Genomic DNA, 12,101 nt, shown 5'->3' with positions numbered 1-12,101 from the left:
ATGAAAAATGTGACAAAACAATCACCATAAAGTGATTGAAAAACTTACAATTCAACAGAATCTTTTCTGAATGTGTCATGAGATTTAAATATGAATTTTAAAACAACGGGAGAACTATCGGGTTAATAAACACGGAGGTCCCACTCTATTTTTGGCTTTATAGGCTTGCAAACATGGCTGGAGCGAAACCTGCGTTTAGAAATGACGCGCCGTGCTTTGTCATTAACTTCAAGTAAAGTGTTGTTTGTCTGCAAAGCATTCACAGCCTTTTCATCTCTCAGCTCTCACGTTGCATTCAATATGACTTCAAGCTTGTAACTGAGATAATAAACTTGTATTTAAAAAGTTTAACAAATTCAAAGACCAATGGAGCCAAAGGATGACGTTTCATACACACAGACTTATGGCCGGAGGAGATGCCTCCTGCTGGCAGGTTTAAGACTCGCACTGGCTTCATTTTGCACACCTGAAAGTTACACCTGTCCGCCCACTGCAGAGCGTCTATGGATGACTCTGAGGCTGAACTTTTAGTTGCACCTGTAGTTTCTGGTGCTGGTTTCCACCCATCATTTGACCTCGTTGCAGTTTTCATGTCTGCGCTCCACAAAGCTGGTTCACTGTCTGATGTTGTGTAATATGCATTGGTAATTCTTATTTCATCAGTGTTGTATGAATATAAAACATATCTTAAAGACATAAATAAATTTTAGATATCTGATAAAGGGAAGGTAGCTGGAAGACCTGACCAATAAAAACTAATGTAAAATTTACGGTGTGGTCTTTGACTTGGTGGTCGCACTGTAGAGTTTCACAGCTGTGTCCCTATTTTTAATGCTTCATACACATAAACACTACATGATGATGTAAGGGGGTCCGAGGAAGAGGCGCACAATTAAAGGCAGAATCGTCCACTTTAATAAAAACCTAGAGATTTAATGATGAGCACTGATCGTGTTGACAGGCTTGTAAAAAGATGTAACACAAAAATGCTCCATGCAGCAAAAGCTGACATTTCCTAGTTTTTTTTATACTTTATGTCTTATAATGCATCAACGTAGATTAACTTCATTAGCCCTCACCTTTCAGACTTAATCTACTGGAAAAGCATGAAGTTTTCAATCCGACGCCTTTACAGCAGAGTTCAAGCTCACTTCTTTTTAAAGGGGACAGTTTTAAATACTGTTGCTCTTAAAATGCATCACCTCATTTATTTCCCTCAAGCCCCTGGTCTTTCTAATAAATCCATAGTCTTTGCTGATAACATGAGTTATTCTCTTGAAATCATTTGGAGCATCTCTGGAAGTCGAAGCTCCAACTGGGAAACATCACAGTGGAATAGATTCACACATAGATACACAGAAGTGATCATTAATCTACTGAGTCAGAGTTTATAAATAAATTATCCTAATATTTGTCAAATACTGTGTGCCACATTATCTGTGACAGATATTCATGTTCTTCAGGTTCAGTGATATCGAAGTCGGCCGTGGCCATGGACCCTTTAAAGTCTAACTACTGCCAGATACATTTACTGGCTTAATCAGCCACTCACGTGGCAGAAACTGTGCATTTAGGGTCAAGATGACCCGTTGAAGTTTAATCTGGGCATCAGAATGGGTGATTTAAGTGACTGTGGGTGGTTTTCTTCAGGAAATGTTTCCAGCACCTTGTCGAATTAATGCCACACAGAATTAAGGCACCTCTGAAGGCAAAAGGGGTCAAGGTGTGTCTAAAGAAGTGAGCGTTTGCCCCTGGTTCAGTTTTCCTGTAAGGTCTGTTTAATCGGACCTCATGGGCTGAATCAATACTTCAAATATAAAACTCTGCTTTTTCTGTATTAGTCCAACGCTCACAGACTAAAATTATGAAGCTGTTAAAAGATTCTCTTGAATCTAAAATATGATTGATATTGTTTTCCCTTGGCTTGTAGTGCTTTTATTCATCTGATTATTGAATTGTGCAGTTCTGGAAACATCAGCTTTCTCTCTAATGGAAAAGAACTACAATGAATCCCCTCATGCCAAGGGAAAAAAAATCCAACCGAAAACTTGCATTAACCTCAGGTTTATTTATGCAACTATCCATATATTTAAAAAAACAATATAAAGAATTTAATTCAATTTTATTAATACAGCACACAAAACACAATGAGGTGCTTTATATTGAAAGGTAAAGACTCTATAATAATACAGAGAAAACACACAGCTTTCTATGAGCAAGCACTTGGTGACAGTGGGAAGGAAAAACTCTCTTTTACCAGGAAGAAACCAGGTGCAGGGAGAGGCAGCCATATGCCACGACCTGTGGTTATTTTTCCCCTGAGCTACAGACGAGCTTGCACTGATGTAATCAGATGTCTGCAGCCCAGTTCTCTGCATCTCTACGATGGATGTGACGAAAACAGCTCAAAATCGCTGAAGAATGAGAATGAGAAAATTGAGGGCATCCTGGACATAAGCCACCATGTGCTGTTTGTCATTAGCAGAGAGGAAATAGCAGGAATCAGCTGAGCCACATCACCAACTGAACTGATCCTCTGTCCCTGCACCGTGGTCCTGAATGAACGACCTAACTGTTTGTGCAGAAATGTGCAGCTTTACCTTTTTCTTCACAACAATGTGTCCTACACAGGCCGAGTTAACAAACTGGTGCGAAAACGTTTTTGCAGGGTTCAAACCACTGCCAGAAAGTAACTGCTGGTCGTTTCCTTACGATGAAATTAGAAAGCTTTTCCCAGAATTTGCCAGTTCAACCTGATAAACCAACTAAAGCAATTCCTTTGATTCCAAATTTTGACATAGTCTGGGACTTCAGGAGTATCTTCATGTTTTTAGTGCAGGACGCATTCAAACTAGGAGTGAGACTGGAGGCTGTGTTTTCCTGTGCAGGTATAAATGGCTGTGCGCTTTTAAGAACACCAGGCAGCTGGAGCCACGACATGCACTGTGAAAATAAGCCATCGTGTGTGCTGCATTACCAACAGTTTCAAACAGCGTGACAGCGCAGAGCGTCCTGCTGAGGCAAACCTGCACTGCAGACCAGCTGAGCCAACACACACACAGGAAGAGAGGAAAAAGACAGCGCAAATTAAAGAAGCCAAGCTTGTCCTTTCATTAAAAGGGTGCCGCAATCCTTTCTGTTCTCTGCAGCATGTTTGAAATCCGAGTTTCACAAGGTCAAACCTTGGGCGACCCTTGACCTCTGAGTTTCTCCTACAACAAAGCTGCTTTGTCATCAAGCCTGTCGAGAGTGAGTTGTCAGTGGAAGAGGAGGAGGTTTCTGTCACTGCGCGGCCACAGAGGGAATGCCTGACTGCGCAGCTGCTGCCAGGCCTGCTGGTACGACTGGGAGGCCTGCTTGTAGTCCCAGTAGGTCTGCAGCTCTGCTTTCCTGGACACATGTAAGAAAAGAAAATCCTCGATGTAAAGCAAGAAGCAAAAATTATTACTCTAAGTTACTTTTAAACCACTACAGAAGTACAAAAAAACCCCATTGGCTGAAACTGTTCGTGCAGATTGCTGCTACAACCTGTTAGCACGTAAAATGAGCTGAAGTTTAAGTTCTGTAATAAAGATTCAAAATACATCATTCAAAGGGAGAAAGTGGATTACTGTGTGTTAGATAGGAGAAACAGATTGTTCAAATATCTGCTGGTTACCGTGGTTACTTGAGCCACTGTAGTAAAGAAGAACATCTTGTAGATAAAGTGATCAGGACTGGCTCTCAAAAGGCAGATTAACGATTGATTTCCCTCAGCTGCAACTTCCTCCTTCGTCTGCCGTTTCTCCTCCTCGGACGTACCTTTGTCATTAAGTCCTGTCATTGTGCTGAGCTGAGTGTTTACAATATGTCTGTTGTGTGTGGGCCGTATCAGGTTTTCTGACAAACACAAGGACCTTTGTCCTCCATTGTTAGTCATCAGAGTTTCATTTTCTCAGATTCATTTTCAGGAGACCTACTGTCATCCTGAAGCCAGTCTTCCACATAAATGTAGCACAGCACACTATGTGACAGGATCTCCAAAAACAAAGACGATGAAAACAAAGTAGCCGTGTGACAGACTTAATATAAGTACACAGCCAGGGATTCAACTGCAAGGACCAATTTTCACAGAAAAAAACCTTACAGATTCCTGTCGAGTGCAACATGAAACCGCAGCAGCCTTGGACAGTCCTTTATTTGGCAACAGCCTGGCATGACTGCACCACGGTGGTGGTTTTATCCATAGTTTAACAGGTAACAAAATGAGAGCAGAACAAAGGCACCAGCCGAGAGAAACAGTACCTCCAGCATGTCCTGGATTGGCCCTTTAATCTCCTCACAGCTGGACACCACATCCTCAGCTCATCTCTAAAGGAGAGCCCGAAACCTGCCGAAGTCCAGCCGCTACCCGGAACTCATGGCCAAAAGTGAGGTAAGGAACAGAACACAGCATCCTTCTCCACCTAACCTGGTGCATGTGAGATCCACATGGCCTTAGATTTGGAGAAGCTGCTAACTCTGAGCTCAGTCACTTCAGACTCGATTACAACTTGCTCCAGTGCAAGCTAAAGGTCACTGCTTGATGAAGCCTTAATACGAAAGCTTAATACAAAAAAAATCAAAAATCACCTGATAACTTCATAAAGTGATCAGTAAACATGAAGCCAATCAGCAGCAGCATAGCACACAAGTCTGAAAAAGTGCACACACAACATTTTAACCCACAGCAGGCTGGAAATCTAAGACTGAGGAATTCAAACCAACCCCACCTGTTTAATACGAGCGTAACAGTCAGATTGCATAACACGATTTCCAGTAATGAACATTTCACAGTGATGTGAACATTTCCTTAGTGATTGGTGCACGTAGTTTTATGTGAATGAGAGTTGCACAAACTGAGAGAAGCTGCACTGTTCTTCAAATATTGCAGCTCTCGTTGGAGCGTTTTCAAAAGCTGCAGCGAGTTTCTGAAAGAGCCAATTGTTTGTTACCTGAGAGAGTCGGGGAGAGCCGAGGGATCGGTGGCCGACACCAAAGACAAGAAGGAATGAAAAAGCTCTGATTTGCACAGAAGAGACCTGAAATCAGAGAAGCACGCCGGGATGTTTGAGAACACAGCAAACTCACATGGTACTCATGTATGATGACAGTGGATTGGTTCTACCTGGCTTTTGCTGTTCCCAGGGCCTTCTTGGTGACTCCGTGTTTGTAGCCGTTAGCGGTGACATCTAGTGGCTGCTCTGTTACGTTACACCAGCTGATGGCTGAAACACAGGGAGCAAACCTCAGATACACGCCGAGATTGCAGCTCAGTGCTGGAGCAGTTTAAACACAATTAAAACTTTAATTGAAACCGTAAAAACTGCTTCACTGAGTGAATGGGTTAAATGCAGAGAGGAATTTCCCCACGGGGATCAATAAAGTATACATTATTATTATTATTATTAAAAAACTGATACCATTAACAGAAAGAGACAGCTGCAAACTGGACCTAAACTGAGAGAGGCCTGCAGCGAGGCAGACACCCTGAGTCTAGCAGATACTCTTGATCTGAAATCCTTTCTCATCTCATGCTCAGTTCCTCCACTAAAGCAAGTGGAGGAACTAAAGCAATTTCCCGATTGGGTGATCCTCACAAACAGAAGGTCTAAGCTGCAGGTGGGTGTGGCTTCTTTGAGATGACTATATTAGGGATAGTCCATGGTTGATGTCAAGTGTTGACATCTAGTTTTTTGGCACTTACAAATAATTTGCAGAATACGTGGACAGTCCTACCTGCCCCACAGGGGGAGATGCGGCCCTGGCCGGCCTGGTGCTGGAGCTCAGTTTGGGCTTGGCTGAAAGGAAACTCCAACGTGGCCTGGAGCAGCTCGGGCGGACGTACGGCGAAACCGGCAGGGAGGTCCGATACACAGGCGCACCTGACAGCACAGAAGCACTGCATTTAATTGAGTGTGGTCTGATTTGATGAAGACTATTCACTGCCTAACACCTGCAGTGCTGCAGGTGTTCCACTAAATTCCACAGAATTTAGCAGCTAGAAAATTCCCACATGATTAAAGTGATATCAAAGCAGTTCTTTATTGTTGCATACTGAGGCGTCAAAATGCATTATCTTCATGGGTGAAAGAGTTCATTGTCTGTGTAAATAAGTGATAATCACACAAACTGACAGCTACCTTGATGTAACCACTTAGCCCGATTACAGATGTTAGGCTGTCAGAAGGCAGATAAAGGAAAGATATCCTGGTTATACGGCCCAAGGAAGTGGTTTTTAAACCAGCACCAGTTGGTGCCTGTCCAACATGCACACTGCAACAAGAACACTATGCTGTCTTAAGTATTTGCTCGTCTGCTTTCACGTGCATATGAACTTGAGTGACATCCCATTCTTAATCCATGGGGCTTAATATGATGCTGGCCCACCCTTTGCAACTATACCAGCTTCAACATTTCTGGGAATGTAGGAGTGTGTTAGTGGGAATTTTTGACCAGGAATCCCAAATACAGGAAGGTCTGGAACTGGCTCTGTTTAAAAGCCCTAATCTCTGAATCCCATGAGCATTACCCAGTAGGCAAACACAGCTTAGATGGAGGAAGGGAGGAGACTCACCCAGCTCAAACTGGTACTCAGCCCTCCCGATGCTGATCCTGAAGGTGTGCTTGCCAGGGTGGCTAAGCCCGCTTCCTCTTCAGCCACACCCATTACCAGCAGCTCTCCTCTAAATCTGTGTACTTGGTAACTGACTGGTTTAAATGCAGTAGCTTGGAAAATTAAGCCCCAAGGATCTGTTCATTTTTAAGGTTAAAGTAACATGTAAGAACCCACTGAGTGACGTTCTAATTAAATGCAGATTTTTACCTTTGAGGTTTCACACAAGGTTAAAAAGGAAGTGTCCACTGTTAAAAACGGTTCTTTTGATTCTTAGGGCCAAAAAGACACGGCTCAAAAGTGGTCTTTTACTTTAAAAAATGATCTTTAATCTTACATATCCCGGGATATGGAGACTGAGCACACACAGAAACGCCTGCTCACATCAGCCAGTCTCAAGCAGAAAACAGGAAGCCAGGTTATTTATGTACCTCTCGACGTCACATACAGTTTCATTACACACAAAACTTCTTCTATTCAGTTCCTCTTTTCTGTGTCTGATTTATTAATATGCCTGTGCACTAAAACTTCTTGTGCAGCTTGCAATAACTTCCCCTTTCTAAGGTCTGTTGCCAGGGCAACCTGTCTTAGTCCCACTCTGTCGGTTCCTCATATTCTACAAAAAACATGCAGTTTCTGGTCAGCCTGTAACCTAGTTTTACACTGAAGTCTGGGCCTCTCTTATATAAACCAATAATAATCAGCATAAAAGCATTTAAGATTATATATATATTACCTAACACCACCTTTTAGACTTTTTGAATGCAGGATGTTTTACCAAAGCAATTTAGCAGGAGCGAACTAGAGCCAAAAAAATCTCTTGAATCATACGTATCCAATAAACTTCTCTAAGCTAGTGCTGGTTTTGTTTGATTTTGAGAGAGATTGACCAAATAATGAGCACATCCAGGTGAGACGATGCACTTATCTCTGTTTCGTGTTGACATAAATAACCCCAGAGGAATACAGGGGAAATCCAAATCTGCTCAAAGTTATCAGCTGCAGGACATCAGTGGAATTCGTTGGAAGCTGTAATCTAGCAGGAAAACAACAGAAATCCAGATCCTCTTCAATTTATAATCAAACATGACAAAATGAGTAGAGAAAACCCCCCAAAAAAAATTCCAAATGTGAACTCTTTGATCCAATCTTCTGTAAGGCTCGTCTCCCAGGAGACAAAAGGATGAACAGCTCGTCTCTTCTGCTTAAAACAACAAGGCTTCGCTCACGGTCTCCACTCTAATTCGCTCCAAAGGGGTTCTGTCAGGCTGAGGTTAGGATTCTGTGCAGGCCAGTCAAGTTCTTCCACACCAAACTAGCTCATCCATGTCTCTATGCACCTTGCTTTGTGCACTGGTGCGCAGCCGTGTTGGAGAAGGAAGAGGCCATCCCCAAACAGGAACAGTCTTGGTGTGCTGAGGCATTCAGGGGCCGAGCCCAATTCCTCCAGAACAACTCCACACCATAACCGCCGCCCTCCACCAAACTTTACACATGGCACAATTCAGTCAGACAGGTACCGTTGTCCTGGCAACTGCCAAACCCAGACTTGTCTGTCGCATTTACAGACAGGGTAGCATGAACATGCAACATTGTTCCGGAGTCCAGTGGCCTCATGCTTTACAGCACCGATGCTTTGCATTGCACTTGGTGACGTAAGGCTTGGATGCAGCTACTCCACCATAGATACCCACTCCATGAAGCTCTCTGCAAACTGTTCTTGAGCTAATCTGAAGGCCACATGTAGTGACTAGAACACCTGAATTCAATGATTTAGATAGTTGGCAAAATAGCTGAAGAATTAAGTTCACCATTTAGCAGTTTTTTCTCTCAGGAGTTGGTGGAGAGGACGTGTCTTCGTTCATTGAAAGGCAACTGTTTGCAAACAGGTCGTTTTTCTGGCAGAAACCAAACTGAACTGTGAAGTCATTGCACTCATTTCACTTTCATTAATATCTGCTGCATTTAGCTTACTCTAATTGAACCTAACGTTGTTTTACATCAAGGAGGGTCCTTGACATGCTGGTCATGACTGGAACTGTTACATAAACCTTCAATATCTCTATTTGGTGTTTATTATTATCACGAGTTGTGATTACTGGCTCTGTATCTGTTTAGGTGAAGTTTTCACAGCGCATGACTAATAAAAATATAAAGCAGCCGGTTCAGCATTACCTTGTGACCAAAGCTCTCTGCATGACTTCTTGGTCATATGGACACTTTCCCACCACCATGGTGCTGAAGTACAGCGCCTCCTGTAGGTAATGGGACAGCAGTGCACCCTGGAAGCCCAGCACCCCCCAGCGGGCCATCTTGTCGCTGCAGGAGAGGGAGAGAGTTGGCTCTCCTCTGCCGGGCTTTACCCGGAGAACGCCCGGACTGTGATACCCCACCCCAGGCTGCAGAGGGTCAGCTGGGCCACCCGGTACACACTTGGCCCCTGTTCTGTGAATGTCTGAGACCTGATGATGCAGGCCAGTGCCATCAGTTTGAGCCAAGACTGCAGAGCTACTGGTTTGTGAGGATGTTTCCGATGTTTTGTTAAAGTTCAGCGATCCACGCTGTTCTGTGTCTCCTCTGTCCTCTTCCTTTGTCTCTGCCGTCTCCTCCAGATGAGGCTGCTTAGAGATTCGCTCCTCGCCGGATTCCTCTGCTTTCCTTTTCAGGTCTCCTCCTCCATCAGTCTGTTCATGGCCCTTTACTGATGTGACAGGAGGGCAGGGCTGAGGCTGGCTGTCAGTCATGGGGATGATGGAGGCGTCGCCACCTGGTTTCAGATCGGACAAACAAATGGCATGAGGGCACACTTCTGCATGATTAAAGCCAAGATAGATAAAGGTATGGTTAAAGGTAGAATGCATATGTCTGAAAGACAACAAAAAAGAAAACGCCTGCAAATGCCTCACAGCTAATAACAAATACTACAATGTAAGGCTACGTCCACACTAATGCGTTTTAGTTTGAAAACGCATCATTTTCTCTCCGTTTTGGCCTCCCGTCCACACTGAGACGGCGTTCTCGCTCATGGAAAATGCAGCGTTTTGAAAACGCTCTCGAAAACGCGTAATTTGAAAACGGTGCTTTATGTGTCGCAGTGTGGACAGCGAAAACTTTTGACAGCCCTATTAAAGCTTAATATCAGTCCGTACATGCTCCAGAGAGCTTTTCTTCAAATTCTTTAATTCTCACTCGCTTTTGCAACTTTGTACTTTTGCGTTACTCGCAGCAACAACTTCACCTCATTGTCAGTCCATTTAAAAAACTCGGTGCTTTCTCAACGTTTCACAGCAATCATTACAGGTGTCCAAACTTTGGACCATAAAAGTTTCGTGTAAATCAGACATGATTGAGCAGGTGAGCAACGATGATTTGAGAATTACTTTCTCTCTTTGTTCCCACAGAACTGTGCCGGTCTCAGTTATAGCGCAATGTGCTTTATCACAAATGATCCCTGTTCTCTGCATGAAAAGGCTGGACTGACTTCCTTCACAAACAAGAATAATCATGTCAAGTCCTCAATTATTCATCATCTCATGGAACTAATTTTACCATAAAGAGGTTGGAGAGTTAAACATTAACAATCCTTATCAGAAATGCATCTTTATTATTTATGGGCTAACAATGCCGCTGCTGACTAATATTTAGGTTTACTGCTTAATAAGCGGATGTTAAATGTTATCAGTGGTGAATATTTAACTGTTGCCATATCAACTCTGCATCAAAGCTCAAGAGCTGAAAGACTTTTCAGGCTATTTGTTTGCATCTCTGGCACAAACAGGAGTTATTACATGTTATCATTTATAAAGACCTTCATTACACTCTGCTAGAATGGGTTATGTAATCAAAAAACAGAATAAATCTAAACTGGGTAAGTTACCAAACTACCTCACATTAACTCACAGTAACTACAGCTGATAACCTAGCCACTCTCTGTGTGAGCAACACAGATCTGGTTTGATTTCTTTCCATCTACTTTCTGCTGTGTGTAACTGTATTCGTTATTGTCGCTGTCCTGTGTGCTGACACTCACAGGGAGTGTGGCTGGTAAAAAGGAGGAAGGAAACTCTGGGCCGAAGCTTCCACTTTCCTCGCTCATCTGCTGCACAAAACACAGAGCTGCCCCGACCGCTCACAGCCCCGTGCAGCTCCTGGATCAGGTACCTGCAAATAAAAACGCATACATATACATAAAGCAATCAGCACAGTCAAACAGCCTGCAGTGACACAGGTGGGTTCATACACACACCTGATACATCCCCTCCTGGCAATGACCTCTGCGTGGCTGTCGTTAAGTACATCACCTGAATTAAAAAGGAAAACAAAATTTGGTTTGCACAATCGACACTTTCAGCATCTGAGACACAAAACGTCCATCTGCACACACCTGTGGGACTCATGGCGGTCTGTCCAATACATTTGGTCCCAGTTCCCAGAGAAACAACCTCCATAGCAACTGTGATGGAAAAAGAAAAATATCGCATCACTATACCTCACTCATATCAGTGTCTACAGGTCCGCTGAAATATACATTATGGACATAATTTAGAATAATTTAAAGCCTTTTCCCCATCTTCAGAAAACTTTAAATGTCTTTTTAGCACTGACGTTTGATAGAAATGGGGAAAAAATGAATGAAACCGGGGTTTCAGAACAGTGGACTGGTCCATCCTGCCGAACAACCTGAATGAGAGTCAGCTCCGCGGGTGATCTGGAGCACAGCGGCCAGCAGGGTCCACTCTCTGCCCGGCTCAGGCTTCCCTCTGCGGGGAAGCTGACTGAAACGCTCGTAGCACAACTTGGCGACTTCATCCGCGCTCACCACATTAAAGCGACGGGGAAGGCGGATGTGAGCACCAGTAGGCATTTCAGATATGATTAAATTCACCGTTAATGTCCCGGTGTCATCCGAACACTACAAAGGTGGCATTTTCATTTAGAACTGCGACTAACTCCGGTGCACTTCCGGCGAATGAGAACGAGAAGTTACTTCCGGTCCCAGCAAAGGAAGCGGTACTTTCACAATAAAAGTCCTCTCTTCAGCACCCTATGTCAATACATCCACCAACCCTCTTCTGTACGTCACCAAACCACCTCATCCTTACCTCTTGCCTGTGTCCAGTGGGCTGATTAAGTAAACCTCTCCAGCGTACTCACTAAATTTATTGTCTTTCCACCGCTGTAGACATAATCTGTTGTGCCCAGAGCCACAAACTGGACGGCCAATGGGAGACTGAGAGTGAAGATTCACTCAAAGTTTGCGTGCATGGTTACATCCAAACATGCATTTTCAATTATTGTGACCCAGTCGGCCAAACCTCAAACTGCTTCGGGCTGAGCTCTAACTGGGGGGCCCAGGCAGAGTGTAATCCCCCCTACAAAGACAGTGAAATAACATATGTCAACATTCCTCAAGCCGTCTCAGGAAACTTGTCAGTAAAAAGGTGACACCGCTACCCTTGATAATCAG

At 43.7% G+C, this 12,101-nt stretch overlaps 1 protein-coding gene across 2 annotated transcripts; it reads right to left on the bottom strand.

The window, feature by feature from the left end:
* Positions 1–2,048: 2,048 nt before the first annotated feature.
* Positions 2,049–11,638, bottom strand: adat1 (adenosine deaminase tRNA specific 1). 2 transcript variants are annotated; one of them, XM_026172623.2, is made up of 9 exons: positions 11,315–11,638; positions 11,019–11,087; positions 10,881–10,935; positions 10,665–10,795; positions 8,810–9,401; positions 5,758–5,903; positions 5,147–5,246; positions 4,974–5,060; positions 2,049–3,390 (listed from the first exon to the last, which is right to left on the bottom strand). In XM_026172623.2, the coding sequence occupies exons 1-9, from the start codon at positions 11,496–11,498 to the stop codon at positions 3,258–3,260; spliced, it is 1,497 nt and encodes a 498-aa protein (XP_026028408.1). In that variant the 5' UTR covers positions 11,499–11,638; the 3' UTR covers positions 2,049–3,257. The 2 variants fall into 2 exon arrangements, with proteins under 2 accessions (XP_026028408.1, XP_080160197.1); XM_080304071.1 differs by having other exon boundaries at positions 11,240–11,367.
* Between the last annotated feature and the right edge of the window lie 463 nt (positions 11,639–12,101).

The sequence above is a fragment of the Astatotilapia calliptera genome, chromosome 7 (genome assembly GCF_964374335.1).
Source record: "Astatotilapia calliptera chromosome 7, fAstCal68.1, whole genome shotgun sequence".
NCBI lineage: Eukaryota > Metazoa > Chordata > Actinopteri > Cichliformes > Cichlidae > Astatotilapia > Astatotilapia calliptera.
This window is presented reverse-complemented; position numbering and strand designations above follow the sequence as displayed.